The 22,580-nt window shown below is 36.5% G+C and overlaps 1 protein-coding gene across 2 annotated transcripts in view; it reads left to right on the plus strand.

Annotated features, from left to right (window-relative positions):
* The window catches only part of plekhh3 (pleckstrin homology, MyTH4 and FERM domain containing H3), an 83,124-nt gene that overhangs the window by 37,177 nt on the left and 23,367 nt on the right, over nt 1-22,580 (plus strand). For both annotated transcript variants that reach the window (XM_087244861.1, XM_087244862.1), the window contains 3 exons: nt 9,323-9,411; nt 13,031-13,213; nt 20,158-20,315. In XM_087244861.1, the coding sequence (XP_087100987.1) occupies nt 9,323-9,411; nt 13,031-13,213; nt 20,158-20,315 (430 nt within the window). The remainder of the gene's footprint in view (nt 1-9,322; nt 9,412-13,030; nt 13,214-20,157; nt 20,316-22,580) is intronic.

Below are 22,580 nucleotides of genomic sequence, written 5' to 3' on the forward strand. Positions count from 1 at the left end.
AGTTTTCTCGTTCAAGCTGTTTGTTCCTTACATTTACTGTTTGTTTTGTTCAGTGTTTGTCTCTTAGGGCTTTCTGTTGTTTATGCACATTGTTTATTTTGTCTATCCTAAAAATGTGATAAGTTGACTTTAGAAATGTTAAGGCAATTAGTTTCCTTAATTTTTCTAAGTAGTGTATTCATTTTATGTAAGAATAACTTAAAACAGTTTGTATTAACAGTTTTTAAAAAAGTAAACTTCTGTTACATTGACTCAAAATAATTAGTTGTGTTTATGAACACTTTATTAGTGTTCACATCACTAGGTAAATATTAGGAAACCGATTGCCTTAAAATGATCAAGTAAGCTGAACTAAAACATTTAAGTAAAGACAAAAACCAATACCTACTGTTCTAAAATATTTTTATTGTCTAAATATTGTACAGTGTATCAAACAGGCTTCAATCAATCAATTAATCAGACATCACGTTAATTTCCTTAATCTTTAAACATCTTTAAACAGTTATTACTTTCTCAGCATGAAAGCATGCAGCATGAACAACTGACCTTGTAAAACAGTTGGCATCCGCATACTGCAAAAAAAAGTATTTTTTACCAAGGTTTATTGTTGTAACAACAACAACAACAACAACAATAATAATAATAATAACAATAACAATAAAAATAATAATAATCATCACAATAATAATATTTATATAATATTGTTTTTTCATTATTATATAAATAGAATTTGTAATATACATTAGTACATTTATTGATATTAATATATTATAATATATTATATTTTTTTTTCATTTCAAACATCAAAGAATTGAAAAAGCTCTCAGATTAATTATGCTTGTCTGATTATGCTTAAATTTTAATTCTTGCCCTCATCACCACTCTCTATCATTAACATGCTTTTGACACGACCACTCAAAAGTTACATATTATTGTAAGTCAAGATTACTTGAATATATTTAGTTTAATAACTTAATGTGCTACAAAGTTGGGATTACTTGTTTAATTATTGCAAGGCGAACAAACTTATTTAGAATAAGTAAACTGCTTTTAATTTTATTTGTGAGAACAGCTATTGCTTTTTACAGTGTAGTTTATTCGTTATTAACTGTAGTTCATTTATCTATCTTTTGGTTTTGTTCTTTAAGTTGTTTTGTTTGTTAAATTTTTTTTTGTTCATTTGATCTATCAGTTGTTTCTTCTGTCTATTGTTTGTTCATTTCATTTTATTTTAGGTTTTAGTTCGCTTTTTTTATTTGTAGTTTTCTCATTCCAGCTGTTGTTTGTTCATTTAATTTTATGGTTTGTTTTGTCTACTGTTTGTTTGTTTGTTTGTTTGTTTGTTATAGCTTTCAATTGTTTATCTTAATTAATTGATTTGTGTTTTGTTTTTTACTGTAGTTATTACAGTATTAACTGTAGTTCATTTATTTTACCTATCTATTGTTTTTTTACTGTCATTTGTTTTGTTTGCTAAATCATTTGTTTGTTTATTTGATTTATCATTTGTTTGTGCTGTCTATTGTTTGCTTGTTTCATTTTATTATATGTTTTGGTTCGCTTGTTTTACCTGCAGTTTTCTCATTCTAGCTGTTGTTTGTTCATTTAATTTTTTGTTTTGTCTATCGTTTGTTCGTTTAAGGCGTTCATTTATCTATTTTAATTGTTTGATTTGTTGTTTATTTTGTCTACAGTTTATTTGTTATTAACCGTAGTTTGTTTATTTATTTATCTGTCTTTTGTTTTTCTACTCTCGTTTTGTTTAGTTTGTTAAATATTTTGTTTGTTCATTTGATCTATCATTTGTTTCTTCTATCTATTGTTTGTTCATTTTGTCATTTGTTCGGTCATTTGTTTCTTAATTTTACCTGTCATTTGTTTTGTTTGTAATTTGTTTGTTTTGATTTATTGTTTATACTTTTAACCAAGAAATTACTTTGTTTTCTCCATAGAGCAGCAGCTCTTAGCTCTCAAAACATTACTGGTGCACAAAATCAGCCTCTTCTTGTTGTTTTGCCACAGTGTCACACTGTACACGCTGCATGTGGATGCTGCCGGAAACGGGCTTTAGATTATGGTTCTCTGTGTTTTAGAGCACACTGTATGTTGAGCATTGTGAGCTCCTGTACTGTCACGTCCCGTACAGAGGTAAGAGATAATCCGGTGAGTCAGTGTTTCATATCTCTCCACAGCCTTTAAGTGAAATGAGGCATGCGCTGATTTCGACCTGGATCAGTCATCGCCCGTTGCTTTGGTTTTTCAGTTTAGCCCCAAAAATATCTATCCTTTTAGGTCACCATAACAGACTTCCCTCAGCCCCATGTGCATTAAAACATTTTTAGTTTTACTGATAGTCTAGACAGATAGTAAAACATTTCTAGCCTCCGAGACATGAGTCATAAAGTTCATCTCCCATTTTTATTCGCCATAACCATCCATAAGATATCTTAACGCCCTCTAAAGTCTCTATATAGTTAAGCATGTTTATCTGTATCTGGTCTCATTCCAGCAGCCTCTAGCAGAGATAGACCTCGGCTCGTTTTATCGCTTTATGTGTGTGTGTACCGTACAGCATGTGTGTTAATGCTGTCTAGATTAGGATGAGGGTTATTCTCATGCCCGAAGCACAGAGATTTTTTTGGGTTGTTAAAACTGGATCGTTGATTTTGAGTTTACTCTGATCCATGAACCGGTTCTGGCAGGTTCTGACTGGCTGACTCCAGCCTGTGCAAACGGAGGCTTCCTCTTTTTGTGCTGCCTGCCTCTCTCTCTCTCTCTTTTGCGTTCCCTCTCTCTATGTTTCTGATGGATGTCTGTAAACTCTTGACTCTGTCTGAGCTTCAACTTAAATTAGAGAGTGATGCAAATCCGCAGGGATCTACCACTGCATCTCTATTACACGCATGCACTTGTAAACAGACCTGTAAATAAATGTACAGCACATTGATACGGTTGGAGATATTCAAAGATCATGAAAAGCTCAGACGCAAGGCTATCGTGTCTGAGGTCAATGTAGAGGCAGCTTACTTTAGGGCTGATTGACAGGCTTCAAAATACAGCATTAGAAAGATGGTTGAGTTTGTGCATATTTTACCCAAATTTGGCTTGAGCATTTTCTTTTCAGATGTATTTTAGGTGTGTTTGCATTTATTTTGACAGGACAATATATAGACAGGTAGCAAAGTCGAAGAGAGCAGCTGTGTTTTAAATGGCACACTTGCTTACTGCCTACTGATCATTAAACCCATGTCATAATTGGCTTCATCACCCTGTCTCCTCCACCAATCAGCTGGTGTGTGGTGTGTGATCTGGCACATATTGGCTGCCGTCAAGTCATCCAAGTGGATGCTGCACACTGGTGGTGGATGAGAAGATTCCCCAGTTTCCAGGAAAGTAATATATAATTGTAAGGTATTATTATTATTATTATTATTATTATACACTTTAAATTATATAACTACACACTGGTTATTACATATTAATTAGTGTTTGAGACACTATGCAATAATTATTCAAATGGTTGTGTACTACAATGATATCACATTAGCATGTAGCCTATGTTACTGTATTACTGTGGCAACATCTGAATTAAATAATTTAAGTTTTGAAAAAATCCCAAAGATGAATCAATACTTTCTGCTACACTTTTTTATGCAAAAACCAAATGTTATTGATTTTTCAGTTCCATGTAATAATAATTAAATGAAACCATTTTAACATAATTGAAACATTCAGGGTTTTATTATTTTTTGGCAAACTTATGCCGAAGTGCCACTGCAGTTATTCTTCCAACTTAAGAGTAAAAAGCTGAATTACAGCTGTAACTTTAACAAATAAGCACAATTAAGCTCAAGTTTAACAAATTTGCAACAATCCCTTTAAACCTCTCCAAAAAAGGTGCTTTTCTTGTTGAGCATTCAATATTAAACACTCATTGATTTCGACGACTACATGATTATACTAAACCAGGGGTGTCCAAACTTTTGAGTATGAAGGGCCAAAAGTTGCCATGTGTAATTTCCTAATTTATTTCAGAATATTTCAAAATTTATAGAAAACATTACTTTAAATGGTATTAACTAATGCAGTATAGCTTTTAAAATGATAAGTTATTGTAATTAAACCAAACAGTCACATTTATAACACAGTGGAGTTCAATGTTGAATACACTAGTCAAGCAGAAGCTGCCTTTGACTTGATTTGCTCACCTAAGTTTCTGCATTGTCAGCTGACAATATATAGATTTAAACTAAATCTGGTTAATTTACACCATTTAATTAAATCATTTAATTTCAGTTAGCTTTAAAAAAAACAAAAAAACAAATATAGCTTAAAACACCCGCGCGCCCTAGTATGGGCATCTCTGTGCGGCGAAAGTGCTCCTCGACAAGTACCTATGTAGGTGTCATGTATCGTAGTCATCTATTGCTTTTATTTTGATCACGATCAGCATCTATCGAATATACTTTCATTTTAAGATATCAATTAGAGCTGCACAATTAATCGTTAAAAGATTGCGATCTCGATTCGACCCCCTAGAAGATCTTAATCCAGCATTTCTACGATTCTGTCGTGAGAGAATCGTGCAGCTCTAATATCAATTATATTCAAGTGAATGAAAGAGTTATACAAATAATAATATCATGCTACTAAAGGTCTAGTGCTTTGGAAAACGTCTAGCTTATTTGATGCTATGCACAGCACATAGTATAATATTATGCCATTTTAAAGGGAAATGACCACGAGTCAGAACTTGAATGAGTTGAGCATTTTTTAGAGTGTATAAAAAATGCAAAGCAGAGCTATTTACTGTATTCTGCAATGCAGAAGTAAGCGCTTTCTGTAATTTAAGTCTTCATAGTCAGTTGCTTACACTCTATAAACTTTTAGGTTGTCTTAACCCAACATTCGGTCAAATATGAACAGACCCAACATTGGGTTCATTAAAATTTAAATGACAGTTTTTAGCCCAAGGTTTTGGGTTTGTCTGTATTTGTCCCAACATTGAATCATGAGAACCCAGCATTTTTAGAGTGTATAGCAAAATGACAGTAAATGGTCAAGCTACTTATAGCTAAGAATGTGTATATGTATGTATGTGTGTGTGTGTGTGTGTGTGTGTATATATATATATATATATATATATATATATATATATATATATATATATATATATATATGTGTGTGTGTGTTTTACATCAAGCGCAACATAGTGATCAATTTTACTTTAATAGCTAAAAATCTGTGGAAGTTAAAGAGAAATCTCTGAACATTTCATCTGTAATGGCTGCGCCTGTTCCTACATGAAAGAATAAGGTCAATATATAATTTTTAGACAACCTCAGAATGAATATCTTTCATACTGAGCATTATAATTGGACCAGTCTCAATCCATTTAGTGATGATATGATTTCTGGGATTAACCAAGATGTTTTTTCTGAACCATCAGCAGGAGAAAATGGGTTCTTCTCACCATTTTTTCTATTTGATTGACTCAACAATTGGGTAATTTGGATTAGAAATAAGTTAGTCCAAATAATTAGTGCCAAGTCAAGTCATCTCAGATAACAGGAATGTCTCATTTAATTAATCAACACACTGTCAAATTAAATTCCGCTGATGCGGCACTTCCTTGCTCTCTCTTTTTGATCATGTGTGTGTTTTAGACTGTCTGAGTGCCAGTGCTATCAGAGTGATTATCTATCAGTCACTGTCTGCTTCAAGGTGCTTGTGCTCCCAGCATTCCTCAAATCATCTATCATTTGCTAATGCTAACTAATGACCCCCTCTAACTAATCTTTTACCTTTTTATTACAAGTTGTTATTGTGCTCTTAACAAGAGTGGTTTAGTCCAACTGAGTAAGTAGTCATTTAACAGACACTTTTACCTTGATTTTGTACATTCGGATAACAGTATGACTCTTTTACATTATTCAAACCAAATTTATTAACCAGTTTTTTATATACCATGAGAGTAAATTCATTTATTTAACATGGAAACATATTCAGAAAAACGGTCCCGTTAAGATTGTTCATATGCTATGTTTACACAACAGAAGAAAACGGTTGTCAGTTCTGTTTTTAAGCCATTAATATGGTTTCATTCATGCACATTTTGGCTCTTTAGGGGTGTGACAACCACATTTTGTAACAGAGCTCTCAACCATACAGTTTCAAGACTCACAGCCATATTTTTGGTCAAGCTCTGCTTTGTGAATGGAACTAGTCTGGACAACCATAGTCTGTCAGGTCACATGGTGCAAAAAAGCCTCTGCGAGCCACACAAACACACACATCTAGTGTGTTTTGGGTTTTCATTTGTGATAAGTTGCATCTACCACAGACATCATGCTTCATATAAATTGAAAAAGCCCATTGTAAAACCTCATAGGGAAATCTCAAGGGAACCAAAAATGAATTCTTTTTTGCGTCCTGATGTCATTCTGCACCGCTTTCAAAATGATAGAATTGTTTTTGTATGCATTTTTGTTAGGGCTGCTTGATTATGGCAAAAATATCATAATCACAATACTTTTGGTCATAATTGTAATCGCTATTATTCAAAACAATCACAGTTATTTGCCCTCCTGTGATATTTTTTATTCATTTATTTATTTTTAACAAATATTTACCAAATGAGGTTTAACAGAGCAAGTAGTTTTTCGCAGTATTTCCTAAAATATTTTTTCTTCTAGAGAAAGTCTTATTTGCTTTGTTTTGGCTAAAATAAAAGCAGATTTAAATATTTTGAAACCTATTTTAAGGTCAACACTATTAGCCCCTTTAAACTATTTATTTTTTCTTTTTGATTGTCTGCAGAAGAAACTACTGTCATACAATGACTTGCCTAATTACCCCACTTAAACCTTTGAATGTCATTTTAAGCTGAATACAAGTATGTTGAAAAATATCTAGTAAAATTTAATGTACTGTCATCATAGCAAAGATAAAAGAAATCAGTTATTAGAAATGAGTTTATAAATCTTTTATGTTTAGAAATGGGATAAAAAATATCTCCGATAAACAGAAATTGGGGAAAAATATAAAGGGCCGCTAATAATTCAGGAGGGCTAATAATTCTGACTTCAACTGTAATATATACAGTTATTATCATCCCTGTAAATAAGGAAAGGGAAATAAATACAATAGAATAAAAATAAGAAACAAACTGTGTTTTAAGCATCTTCACTGTAAGGAAAAAAGCTTTAATTATAGCTACAAAAATCCTTCAGTCAAGAGCAGTGAGGGATTTTCTCAAACAGTCGGCAGCAGGAATATTGCGCGCTGTCACTTTAGGAGCAGTGCAGTTCTGATTAATGGTTTCTCTTTCACATGTCTTTTGATTCGTTTGTTTATTACATAAATGAGGGTTAATATGAATTATCCCTAAATACCTTGTTTTGACACAAATATGCATGTATTTGACCATTAAAGCACTCACAATAAGATGACTTTAGATGTGTGTGCTCTGCTCGTCTCTGAGGCTAAGCGCACACACACAACAGCATGCACTCTTTCGCGCTTTTAAAAACGTGAACGATTCGAATGTACATCAATGAATGATATGCATATTGTGCTGAAAGCATTACATTACAGTACATGCTTTTGGTCATCTTCATGTGAAACTGGAAAGGGGGCGGCATATGATGCGATAATCATTTTATCTCGATTAATGTTTTTTCATAATCGTTAGAAGCCAAAATCTAAATTGAAACTGAATTTCGTTTAATTACACAGCCCTAATTTTTGTATAATTTGTGATGGTGTGGTTCAGCTTGTACAGCAGCTGGTTAGATTGGTTTATTGCTTATTTACTAGGCCCATGTGGCATCTGTGCATGCAGATTTTTGCAGATTTTTTAGCTATTTCTATATTATAGAGTCTATTTCTGGAAACTTGTGTTAATATATTGTTCAGTTATTATATTCATTTCAGTAGAATTCTAGACTATGCTAATGTTTAAATGATGCATTTACAATACAGTTTATAACGTATTATGTTCTGTTCTTTAGTAGATATATGACATGGGAGACCTGCTTTGTTTACCAAACAGAATTAGATTGGGTTTGCATTGTACACCTGAAACAAAAAAGTTATTATTATTATTTTTTTTTGTCACCGACACGGTCCCAGTCATTCCTCTCGCTGGCTAGCAGAGGTCACCATCACCGGACTTCTAAACATTACGTCATGCTCATACACTGATTGCTACACACACCTGCAGCTCATCCCACTGATGATCCACACACTCATATAAGCAGCTCACACACTCACTCCTTTGCGAAGTCTTGTTCTGCCCTGCTGACATTACTGAGCGTTATCTCCTTGCCTGATCTCCTGTGTATTACCTGGACTGTTTCTCGACCTTGCCTTGCCTCCCGCCTGCCTTGAACCTTACTTGATACCTTGACTTTGATCCACGCCGCCTGCCCTGAACCCAGCCTGATATCTCGCCTCTGACCCACGCCGCCTGCCTCTGATCCATGCCTGCTATCACACTCCTTAACAGCCAGCCGCCAGCCCTTAGACCCAATATAACTACGTTTGATGCGAGTTCGCATGCAAGTGCTTATTGTGTGATTGTGATTAAACTGTGTTTAATAAATATACAGTACTGCAAATGGATTTATTTGCAGAAATAGCAAATAAAATGTCCGCAGATTCTGTCTGGCCCTGCGTATTACTCAAAATTTGCGTACATGTTTTAATCAGTAATCACGTTCAGTATTAAAGCTTTTAACAGGCATTTTTAGATCCACAATTTCTCATCTGTAAGTATATGTGGTTGTCAATCCCAAACACTGAGAATGTGAACACAGCCCTAATTTAGATTATTTATTGGGCCTATTGGATTGGAAAAATCCCAACTATAGTGTTTTCTTTTATTAATATAATTTCTGGTGAACAATGACTTGATATTTTCTTACCCCTAGACCACTCTTGTTATTCTTGAGTCTCCCCAGTTCCCTCTTTGCGTGCGAGTGTCCTTGGCGTCTCTTAGTCACGTTTATTTTCAGTCTTTTCCCTGGCTGCCAGACCGATAAAGCTCTGCCCTGCCTGGCCATGGTGGCGGAGGGTGGAGGGATGTGTGTGTGCGTGTGTGTGTGTTGTGTTTGTGTGTGAGATGTGAAATGTCTGCATATGTGAAGTGGTTTTGTTGGGGTCTGTTTTAGCAGCAGAAGTGAGATGTTGACCCCAACTTCCCTCAAGGTGTATGTGTGTGTGGGGGTATTTTTAAGGGATAGGCAGGGGGTTGTACAGTACTTACTGGATTACAGTAGGCACATTGCTGACGTCTGTGTTGTGTGTTCATATTCCTCAGTCTGTCGGGAGTTCCTGAGGAGAAAAGAAGTCTGATCACACAGAAGACTAAGATGACGATGGATGAAGACCCTGAGGTGGTCGTAAAGGGTGAGGAAGAAATTCAGCTTATTTCACTGATTAATTCATATGTTGTTTGTTTTCATGCACCATGTCTGTCCATTTATTTTGACATGTCTCTTGGAATCAGATTGATCTGAATTGAATTATGTCTGTATGGTTTTAATCAGTGGTGTAAAGTAACAAATTAGAAAAAACTCACATTGCTGTAATTGAGTATTTTTTCTCAGAAATTGTAATATACCAAGTAGTTTTAACATACTTTTACTTTCTCCTGAGTTCATTTTTAGTGCAGTATCAGTACTTTTACTCCACTTTTTCCTCCATCTGCAGTCACTATTTTTTTCTGTCTTTCGGAATTAGAAAAATCAGTCCTGTGATTCCCGTCCAATCAAAATTACACATAGAAAGTAAATCGCATCATTCAGAACAACCGCAAAACGTGGTCTTATACGTGGATTTATAAATGCAGCAAACTGATTGCAAGCATTAAAAGTTTCCAAGAACGTGTTTAAAATCTTTACATTCAATGACCCATAGTCTGTTTAGATGTATGTCATTGATGAATAGATGATGAATGTTTACTGTGTGATGACCAAAATGTCCTTAAACAATCACTAAATGCACTACAGAATGTTACGTTTACACACATCCACAAAGTGCATGTAAATGCATCAGCTTTTTACAGCATAATACTCACTACTCTTGAGTACTTTTAAAAGGGCTACTTTTTACGCATACTTTGAGTAATGTTTACAGCAGATACTTTTATTTTTAAGCAAGTAATGGTGCTTTTACTTTAGTATTTCCACCACTGGTTTTAAATCATGTATACATTTAGATGACCGTTTCTAAGACTGAACATGATACTAGGATCATTTATATTTGAATGTAGTGAGTTCATTACAAACTTGGGTGCAGCTCAATAAACAATGTTTTACACACACACATGCATGCTTGGCTACCTAAAGGGTTAGATTTTAAGTGAGCAGACCAAAGTTCTTACGGGGAGAAAACTTTATTTAAAATGTTGACCCATCAGTCTTCATGTAACAAACCATACAATCTAGAGCAAGAGATACTATAATTATAATTACTGTAAATTAAACAAGTCTTATAATAAAATGGACTAAAGGCTGATTTATACTTTTGCATCTAGTGATAGGCGTGACCCATGGTGCCTGCCTTGCATGTAGCTTTGCATGTATACTTCCGCGTGCTGTTTGTGTTGCTCTGCAATAACACTTCTGACACGCTAGGTGGCAGTAGGCTTTTATGTTACTCTGTCGAGTTTTTTTCTGAACGCTACAAGTAGCTCAAATTAGTGGGAACCAGCAAACGTGCAACATCTTCAATCATAAGGTAAACACAAAACAAAAGTTTCCATCTGGAGGTCCTTCATGACACTTGTAAACTTGCTTCATTGAGCTCGCGGCTCTCAGCACCGCCCAAGCTTGTCAACACTAACAAGCCGACCAATTACAGAGCTTGCGCTATGTGTCGTTGCGATAGTTACGTTTTTTTGAGAGGTGCGCGTCAGTCACGGCGAGGGCAATACAACCACGCGCAAGCTTGACGGACCGTACGTGTGTGCTTGAGCCTTACTGTTGCTTGTATCTATTAATGGGTATAGGTAATTATTTATTGGTAATTGACAGGTTTAAAGTTAAATCAAATGTTTTAAATGTTATTGAAAGAAGTCTAACTTTTATCAGTGCTGCATTAATTTGATCCAAAATAAAGAAAAAGATTCATATTGGAATGTGATTTATTTATTTATTTATTTATATATATATATATATACTAGTGCACGTTTTATGTCATTTATTTTTGTGATGATTGCAGCATTGCAGCATCATACACTCCAGTCTTCAATGTCACATCATGCAATCATTCAGAATAATTATTATGGAAGCCACAATAATCATAAAATAAAAACATTTTTCCATTCACATATATGAAGTTCAGAAGAGCAACATTTATTTGACATTGCATTCAGAATGAGTAAATACTTACACACTTTATTTTTTGCTGGCATTTACTCGCACTTTGTTTCTGTTCCAAATCTATTTGTCTTTCTTTCGTCTGTTGAGTGAAAAAGCCATTAACTCCCAAACACATAAATAAATAATTCAATAATTGAGCCAAATGCAACAAGAGTCATTTTTGTCAGCTTTCAATCGAGAGACAGTTTTGACTCCTGTCTGCAGCTACACACACACACACACACACACACACACACAGAGTAGTGTTAGCACGATACTGAATTTCGGTACCAATCTGTACAAAAATTTTAATAACGTTCATTTTCCACTAACATTTAATTGCGTCCTTAAACAGTGCTGATTTGCCATTGTGTTCACATGCTCAACAGAAATGACAGTTATTGGCTGTGAAGGTCATCAATTTACCAAACTCACCGTTGTTTACTGAGTGCAATCACAGACACAGGGGCACTGGATCATTTTAAAGTCGCCATTTATCAGCGGATCTCTCCTGTGTCAGGTCATAGACACATCAGCTGATCTTCGTGGCTTTAAAATGATCAAGTGGCATGTATCTGTTTGCACCCGGTAAACAGTGGTGAACTGATGACCTTCATGACCAATCACAGTCCTTTCTGTTGAGCATGTAAACACAACAGCAAATCAGCAGTGTTTAAGAACACGCTCAACAGCGCTTAAATGTTAGCGAGAAGTGGATGTTTTTAAAGCTTTAGACCAATTGGTACTGAAATTCAGTAATGTGACAACACTAACACAGAGACACTCTTGCACTGACACTCACTCATATATATGCATCAGTTCTAGCTTTAGTAATGCCAGTGACGCATGGATTGACTGACACACTCCGCACCCGCTGAGACAGATAGACATCGTTAACCATCACTTAAGCTGCTGACCACAAGTTTAAGTGTGTGTGTGTGTGTGTGTGTGTAATTCCAAGTCGTCTATGATCTCAGGGTGTGTAAATGTGAGCGCTGAACGGTATTTGCTGCTCTAGAGAGGTAATAATACTCAATCACATGTAATGAGTAATAATAAACAGGGTAGAGTAATATTAGTGTAGATGGGTCCAAATGCTCCGCCAGGCTGTCTCATGCTGGCCCACGGTGCTGCTAAATAAGACAGTCTTCCCCCAGTCTGTCTGCCTGACACACACACACACACACACACACACACACACACATATGCATAAATTCAAGGGAAAGGTAGCAGGTGCTACACATCTGCAAGCAGCAGCGGAAAAAAGGTAACATGGTCTGGGTGTCATGAGGGTTTCCCATGAAATGTTCCTGATTATTGGCTCTGATACCCATTTGTGCATAAACAACAAACTTTCTGAAGGTCTGCAGGGAGATTTTTATCCCCAGTGTGACCTTAACACAACCCTCCATTAAATTTGGTGAGCAGAGGTTTAGTACGCGGTTTTGATCTGGATGTGGACGGACTGGTTTGTGCCTTTCCGCCTTTTTTGTGAGCACTCAGTCTGACTAGGCATGAACTAGCTCTCAAAGAATGACATTACAATCTGCACATCATTTATTTCTGTCAGATTTGGTGATGGAAGCTTTATATTCTCGTTGGATGGGGCTGGTGCAGTGTTTATGGTGTGTAATATGGCTCTTTCCTTTCTCTGTTTTCCCCAGGCTGGCTCCTGCGGGAGGTGCAGGGAGGTTGGCTTCGGCAGAGGAGGTTCTGGTTTGTGTTAACGTCCGATTCTCTTGACTACTACAGCGGCCCGGACAGAGATGCTCGGAGACTGGGAACGCTTGTACTCACATCGCTCTGTTCAGTGCTGTGGCCTGATAAACACACCTATAAACAGACAGGTAACGCACACACTTACAAGTTAGCCTCAGTCTTTATTAAGTTTCATTCTATGAACTTAGTAAGACTATAATTACACACTATGAATCATTTGTTAAGCATTAGCAAATGGTTCATTCATAGTTTGTTAAGCACTAACATAAATTTTTCATTACTAAATCAACTATTGTATTAGCAGCAAAGCAGTTATTTAAGAATAGTTGGTGTTTTTTTCTGTTCATTCAGAATGCGCAAGTAACTGATTAATAAACTATTCAAATTAACATTTATATATCTTATAATTCAGGCTTTAATTGATTTCTTTAAGCCGATAGGTTACGTAATTGTACAGAACTGCCTGCCTTGTGCATGCATTGGCCAAGCTTATTTAGACTTGTCCAATTTAAATCGCTAACTCGCTCAAAATCTGACTGGTCTATGTAATAACCTTGCAATTTTGAAACGATTGCATTTTTGCTTTGAGTAGACTGTTCAGTTCATAAGATCAATTCAAACTTTTGTGATGTTTTAAAATTAAAACCAGTTGTTCACTCTATGAAAATATAACATTTTGAAATTTTTATTTTTATCATCAGCCTATTTATCGGTTATCGGCCCCCAAATCTTAAGATTTGTCGGCAAAGTTCCTTTAAGGCAAGTCATTTCACTTGGTGGCCATCTCTTATGCAGTATGCTCAGGCATTCTGTTTGAATGGGGAAACATCTAATTCTCCAAAACTGCTTGCCAAGCTTACCATTAAATTTCATATAAGGAATAACCAATAAAATTAAACAACAACTGTCCCTTTAGTTTCATTTCTAAATGTTCAAATCACAAAAAATCTGCAGAAACTCGTGTCTGGTCCAAGCCCCTCCCCCAGAGTATTGTCAGTCTATAGCGATCGATGATTGGCTCCTGTACTAGAAGGCGGGCTTTTTTCACCATATAGCGATAGATGATCGGCTTCTGTACTAGTGGGCGTTGCTTTATTCACCATATTTACAGTTACACTTTTCCCTATTCAAAAAGATACTAGTGACATGTCTTGTGTATCATATAGTCTTTGTTATCGGCAAATAGCTTAAAATCACCAAGAGGAGACACTCAAATAAGCGTTCCATTGCAACAGCAGCGCCCAGCAACAGCCCCAGATTTCGCCATTTTGGAGTGAAAGCGATCGGCTGTCCGTTGGATCTTGTTGCTGTCGTGATGGCAAGCAGCTGCTTTGTTATTTATTTATTTATTTAAAAAGAGCATTAAAGCTGATATACAACTTAAAAGATGACAATACAACACATACTATCACAATCATCAGCACTTTCAATAGTTTATTTTACAGACTTATAATATGCTGTTTTTCTATTGGAGTTTTCATTCCAAAATGGCCGCCACGCAATCTAGTGGCTGTTTCCCCAAATCGCACTAGAGTGTCGCCTCTTGGTGATTCTATGCAAATTTAATCAATGTTTAATCCCTATTTACAACAATCCCTAGTAACATTGTATGTTAAAAAAGATGGGATGGGATTGGGAAAGGTCTGCAAGCCAGGACTTGAACTCGTGACGCTCGATGCACAATTACACGATTCCCACTGCCCACAAGACTGTTAGTGCTGAATACAGCTTTTATTATCAAAGTTATGTTTATACAAACGCTTTGTTTTGGAGCACTTTCCCATAGCACATCCCATAACAGTCCCATGCTAGCTCTTTAGGCAAGCAGTATGTGAATTTTGTGGCTGTCTGAATGGATTTTACCACATAAGCTTTAACCCTATAAAAGAAGTTCAATCTAATTCCATTAAAATCATCTTTATTTTTATAGCTCTTTTACAATGTAGGTTGTGCCAAAGCAGCTTAACATAGAAGTTCTAGTAAATTGAAACAGTGTAAGTTCAGTTTTCAGAGTTGATGTTCAGTTTAGTTCAGTTCAGTGGGGTTTAAATTTCACTGCTGAAATTACAAACACTGAAAAGCAATCTTATCAATGCGCAGCTCCACAAGTCCCAAACCGAGCAAGCCAGTGGCAACAATTGGGAACAACCATTTATCCTCTAAATCTAATGCATTTTCAACTAGATTTTGGTAATGACCCTGTTTACAAATGCATTTAGTTTCATCCGCTTGTCATTTTACAATAGACATAAAAGGTTTAATTTTGAATCTAATTGTGATGATTTGGTTCATTATAAATGTTGTTATTGTAACAATAGTGTTGTTAGCTAAATGTTAGGGCTGGGTGATTTGGCTTAAAATCTAAATCAAATTAGATTACAATTAATTACAATTACAATTAATTACAATTAATTAAACATTTCAACTCATTTACGATTAATGAATGATTATTTTATTTAATTAAATTTTTTTGCCCTCATAATTCACGAACAAGTTTTGTACAGTTAATATGCTTACATATTACAAGTGATAGATTTTTAAATGAAGAGTGCAAAACTTGATTTAAAATAATTGAAGGAAACACACAGTATCTACTATATTTGATTAATTACGTCCAGTCATCATCAATGAAGTGCAAAGTAAGGCTCAAGAATGGGTCCATCGTTCCTACTTGACCAGAGATCAGATGACGTCACATGACGCCACACATGGTAGGAAAAGTAACTGTAAAAGTTTGATCGATTATAGGTTCTGAATGTTGATTTCGGTTACTTTTCGATTAATCGTCCAGCCCTATTGACTGTGACATTGGCAGGAATCCCAAACTCTACAACATGAGAGAAACTAGGCTCAGTTGGGGCCACAGTTCTTTTGCCAAGCTCCAGTAAACGACTGGCCAATTTATGGCCTTGAGCACAATGAGTAACAATTTATGCATTTTTGTGTTGTGCCTGGTTTTCACACAATAAACACAATATTTCACACCCGATTTTAAAATTTGCACTTACAATGACATGCATGTTCAGGGAGAGAACAGAGCTTTTGGTTTGATCAAAGGAACAGGGCCTTGAGACCTGTTGATCCTTTGTCAGCAAATGGCGTGAAATCGTTCTTGTGGGAAGACTTTGATTGAGGACATGAAATGAAGGATTGTTTGAGACCAGAAGACTAAAAGAGAAACTAAGGCAGACAAACAAGAGTCATTGTTGTCTGGGGAGATGGTGGGCAATGACCAGACAGACTCTGAGGCTTAGTCATACTCTCTCTCTCTCTCTCTCTCTCTGTGTGTGTGTGTTCATGTGGCCCATATTCAACTGAACCTCTGAATCACACACGCAATCTTTCAACCAGTTCACAAAACAGAATTTTTTCCCAGATTAACTTCAGGGACTTTCCTAGATAAAAGTGTGTGTGTGAAAGTGAAGCTTTGTGTGTGCGTGTTTGTGTGCATGAGGGCAGCAGTTGGTCAGGAGTCATTCATTATCCAGCGCAGCAGACACGATGGAAACGGTTTCTTCTTTTAACAGATGAGTTGCCATATAATATCATGGCTAATGCTCTGGCGTGTCCACAGATCTTTTAATGAAAACGATAATGAGCTACAATTTAGTGCCTGAAACATTGGAGATGTTTACAGCAGACACCCAATATTTTGGATTGCAGTTCATAGTTGGTCCTGTCTCGATTTTAATGTATCATGAGTAGATGATGAAGAAATTCGCATTTACATCTTCTGTTGTATTAAAGTTTGACCCCTTTTTGAATTACTTTTAAGGCAAGTGTTTGAACCTTTCTTCTAGCATTGTGAAATAAGCTTGGACACTTTAAATATAAACATAAAAGTAGACAGCAGCAGCTTTCCAGCTGGCACAGGACATCAACATGGTTGACGCTGTACCCCAACATCATGGGATGTTGCATTTTGTTTGGAAATGAAAATCGGATTGGAATCAGGACCCAGTGTCAGGCCTACGTCAATGTCCAATCTCGGACAGACATTGCATTTTGGTTACTTTCCACTGCAATCTAAAAAAATATCAACGTCTAATGATGTTACAGCTTGAAGTTGTGTGGACGTTCTCTCTATGACGTATCTCAGGTTGCCATACTTAATGAATAAATCTCAGTATTGGTCATCAATATGAAATTAGTTTGAGATGTTCACTCGATGGTGGATTTTGGTCTCTTTCCAACACAACCTAAAATCAACCAAATTTCAACATCATTTCATGCTGTTATTGAACATCAAAATCGACCTAAATCTAACCTAATATCAATGTCTTATGACATTGTGTGTCTGCTGGGTTTAGTGTTGTAAACGTATAGCTTTATTGTTGTAAATCTACACTGACGCTGTGGTTTTGTTTTAGAATCAGGACTGGTAAAAGGACATACTGTACATTTCTTTTGCCCCCAAACTAAACTTATCATTTTCACATCGAAACATTTCAAATCCCTTTTGGCTAGAATGCTTCAACAAACACGTCTTGTGTTTAAGAGCTAGGTCAGTAGACAGAGAGTTGTTGGGCTTTGTAGTTGTTTTAACACATTCAACATTCAATGCATTTTCAATTAACTCTTGAAACGGCTTATAATATTTCATAATTCAAGAGTTAGCTAATGATTGATTTATGAGATGCTCGATCCCTGGGCTACCTCCCATTAGCAGGGCGAGAGGGGAGTTTGAGCTCTGGTAGGTCTTGATGAACTCGCCTGACTTATTTCTGACTAATGACAGATAAAAGCATGGCTAAGGAGAGATATACGGCGACTAGGATGCCAATTTTGTATGATCAATTAAGTTAGGTTGCATATTATTTGGACTGCGGAAGGAAACAGGAGAACCTGGGAAAAACCCACACAAGCACGGGGGCAACATGCAAACTATGCACAGAAATGTCGACTGGTTTAGGATGCTAACCAAAGACATTCTTGCCGAGGCAGCAGTGGGCCTCCATGTCGCCCATCTAGAAAGGATGAAAGTAGAAACTCTGGTTATTTATAGTAATTCAGGAATCATTTGCTTGGTGAATAAGTGATAATGATTGACCAAGCTGGTCCACATTAGCTAATTATGATCCTCCAATCAAAGGATCCCAAATCACTATATATATCCTCATTTCCTTTCTACAACTATCTTCGTCTGGAAGAAACCCCCCTCCTCCTCTTCTTCCTCCTTTATCCAGAATGGGCAGCACGGTGGCCCAGTGACTAGCACTGTTGCCTCACAGCAAGAATACCAATGGTGTTGGGTCCTTGCTGAGCCATCTGGTATTTCTGTGTGGAGTTTGCATGTTCTCCCCGTGTCCGCGTGGGTTTCCCCTGGGTTCCCCGGTTTCCTCCCACCATCCAAATGTGCTCTATATTATAGATAAAATAAGCCTAAATCTTTTTTATAATGTCTTGCTCTCAGGAAGTTCGCCTTGGCCTCAGCAGCGGGGGAGTTTGAGATAGACCTGAGCTCAATCTCCACTCGCCCTGCAAAAGGGGGGGAGCCCTGGGGTCGAGGATCCTTTGAGCTCAGGGCTCGCTCCCGGGACAGCACGCTAAACAAGCTATGTAAAATCATGAGCTAAGTGTGAACTCTTGAAATTTTAGGCTAATTTGGGAATAGTCGTGGACAATCATAAGGACGTGATCCTCTCGAAAATTAGTTTATAAATAAACTTTACTTAATAATAATTGCAATATCAGGTGAAATGGGTTTATAGAAAGCCCACTGGTCTTGAGATGGCTTTTGATTATGGAATAGAAGTTATTTAAAATTTCTACTGCCAATATAATTTGGTTTTGTACATTTTTTATTAGATAGATGTGAAGCGAAAAACTCGAGCAGCGGCAGCTCTCAAACTGTGGTATGTGTATCACTAGTCTGGTACGTGTGCTTCTTTCTAGTGGTACACCGAGAAATCACTGAATAATAAGAGAATATTAACACACTTTTAGCCCTTTGAAGCGTATGATAACACCAATGTGATCAGCAATGGCTGTTCCCTGGAGGCTGTTATCACACTGGTGTGCTTAGAATGTTTACTTTAGCTCATCGCATCAACAGCTGCTTAAAATCTACCAGCTTGGTGCAGAGCCAAAGAAAGAGGCGCACACCACTTGCGAAGCAGATACGCGCTAGAGAAGCACTTTTGCAGACCGATGCTGTTGTGTTGACATTTCAGTTACTATAAACTCAGGAATTTCCTCATGCTGCATCATCAGTAAAAAAATTATTACAAATGTGTTCAAATGTGTGTTCGTAAAATATTGCATGTTTTCAGTATATAAAGTTTCTTTGTTTTGTGAAGCAGAGTGGCTTTCTGTTTAGTTTGTAAGCTCAGATTTAGGATAATTAATTCGGACGTAATTGAAACGGCACAGGACACAGAACATAGACTCAAGCAACTTCGCCATGTTTGAAGCTTAGAGGTAGAGTATAATGTGTGCGGTTAACGCAAACTCCATTGTTCACTTAAGATGTGATCTCAAAAACTTTGTTTATTTACTTGATTTTCTGACTTATACTGAAAATGACATGCAGTAAGCAGATCTACTTTCTAATTTAAATATGTAAAGTTAATGTTAAGATTTCAAGGAGACGACTTTTTTTTCCTGAGGTGGCACTTGGTGAAAAACATTTTAGAACCACTGGCCTAGAGAGATGGAGTTGGCTTAATGGAGATTGTAAAGTATTGGTACATCTTTAAAAGCCTTAGTTTTGAACCAAAGCCTCATTCTTTTGACTGCCAAAGTTAACAACAGGGGAGAAATGAGATATTAGTGAGATCCTCATAAAATATCCAGATCCAGAACATATGAACACATTTACTGCAGGCCAGGGATGGGAAATATGAGGGCTTTAGAACACTGGAGCTTTAGAGCATTTGTTTTTAATCAGAAACAGTTTAAGCATATATACGATTTATCACTCCTTTTTTTCAGCTACTTTTATTCATACTTTTCAACTAAAAGCTCTTGAATGTATCTGAATACTTGTGCAGTAATTGTACAGAGATGCTTTTGTATAATGAGATTGTATTGCTACATTTTGGTTAATGTCTGTTTGGTGTGTGTGTGACAGGTTACTGGAGTCTGACTGTATATGGCCGCAAGCACTGCTACAGATTATTCACAAAGCACTACAATGAGGCGGTGCACTGGGCGTGTGCCGTGCAGAAAGTCATCGACAGCAAAGCGCCGGTGGAGACGCCAACACAGCTCCTCATACGTGACATTGAGGTAAGAGAACTCACACTTATTCATAACATATTTGAAGAAGGATTAGAAATGTCAGCTTAGTTGCAAGCACAGCTGTGGATTAAGTTGAGGCCACTTGAAATTCCCCAGTTTCTCTTGATTTATGATTTATAGAGTACAATGTAACTTTAACTACTGTTGAAGTTTCTTCCAAAATTTCAAATGTTATGAGATGCACTGATATGGAGATTTTTGCTAATACCATTAACTGATGTCTGTTTATATTTGGAGGCTGACAGCCGAGTATGATGGTGATGAAATGATGAAAAAACCTTTATTTGTCACATACACTATTGAACAACACCCGTTTTTGTCTTTGTACAATTCTGAAAAACATTTTTGATCTGCTTCAAATGTTCACGGCTACTGACTAAGCCACAGGAAAATAAATGAATGAATCATAGCAATAATTCATTCATTCATTTTATTTTCGGCTTAGTCCCTTTATTAATCTTGGTTCGCCACCGTGGAATGAACCGCCAAATTATCCAGCATATGTTTTATGCATAGGATGCCCTTCCAACCTTAACCCATCTTTGGGAAACACCCATACACACTCATTCACACTCAGACAATTTAGCCTACCCAATTCACCTATACCTCATGTCTTTGGATTGGGGGGAAACCGAAGCACACGGAGGAAACCCACGTGAACGCGGGGAGAACATGCAAACTCCACATCGAAACGCAAACCCAGCCGAGGCTCGAACCAGCAACCGTCGTGCTGTGAGGCGACAGCGCTACCTACTGTGCAACAGTGTCTCCCTCATAGCAAAATTATTAAAATAAAATTTGCTTTGATATTGATATGTGATATTAACATCATGCATCCCTATTTTTTGCATAAAATAACAAAAAAATGCCATGTTTGCACACATGTATATATTAACTTTAGGACAACACTAAACCAATGTTTAAACTTTTATATAATTATGTGGAATTTCTCATACAAAAAAATGAAAACATTTGTTACCATGAACAATTGGCATTTTCTGAAAAACAAAAAGCGCTAAACACCAATGTTTCTATTTGAAAATGCCATTAGACCGTAGAGATAATAAAGCAAATATTCATATTTTTACACCAAATGTTTACATTTAAACATCCACATTAACAGACACGCATCTAAACTCCACTCAATGTCATCTCTCTGCTCCAGTATGTTATTATTAGTTTTTTGGCTAGTGATTTTACACTTATAGATGTGCCCCTTGGTATCCCGTGTCTCTAGAAATAGTTTGGAAAGCAACGAGTAGCTCTTCAGAATAACCCTGTTGTTATGATGTAATGCCGGCACTCTCGGAGAGATCCGTATTAATAGGATGCTAGTTGCTAGCCCACAGAACTCCCCGGAATGCCATTGAGCGCGCACATAAACAGACGGACAGACAGACGTTAAAAACCGCAAACATTGAAATGTTAAAGGGTCGGACCCCTAAATGACCTTACTGTTATGTTTTGTATATACATACACTAATGGCCAAGTCCCTTCTGCTCACAAAGCCTGCATTTATTTGATTGAAAGTACAGTGAAATAAATGTGCAATTAAACTCTTAAAGTTATTTATTCCTGTGATTTCAAGGCTAAATTTGTAGCATTGTTGCTTCTGTAACATGATCCTTCGAAATAATTATATTATTCAGATTTTCTGCTCAAAAATAAAACATTTCATTGTTATTATTTTTATTATTATTATTTTGGTGGCTTTAGAAAGCCAACGTACTGTTATAATATATAAACTTATTCTTCTTCCGTCATCTTGTTCTTCTCAGACTATTTTAAGAACACAACTCTTCTTAGTAGTTATACATGAGCTTCATATGAAAAAAACACACATGAAACTCACATTAGACGTGCTTTTGGAATGTTTTCATGTGGACAAAAGTTTGAAAGATAAAGTTTTCCCCCTTACATCGGCTGACATATACACTTAGAGTATCTATAGTAGATACTATTAATTTTACCTCTCAAAAACGTACATGTATAGTATATATCCATTGTGGCAGTATGTTTTGTCACGTTTAACTGCTCTTGGGTTGGTTTATCAGGTCTCTTATAAGCAAACGCCTCACAACAAACAGAAACTGGCCTTATTCACCCTCAAAATGTACACAGCAGCTTTCATTATACACACACTGAAAGACCAGACCTTGACCAGGGTCGACAAGTCCATCTGTAAGCTGAAATCTGTTTCCCTTTCATTCATCCACCGCATCCGTTTCCCCAAACACTGCAGCATTTCCATC

Source organism: Danio rerio, chromosome 3 (assembly GCF_052040795.2).
Source record: "Danio rerio strain M-AB ecotype USA chromosome 3, GRCz13ab, whole genome shotgun sequence".
NCBI classification, from domain to species: domain Eukaryota; kingdom Metazoa; phylum Chordata; class Actinopteri; order Cypriniformes; family Danionidae; genus Danio; species Danio rerio.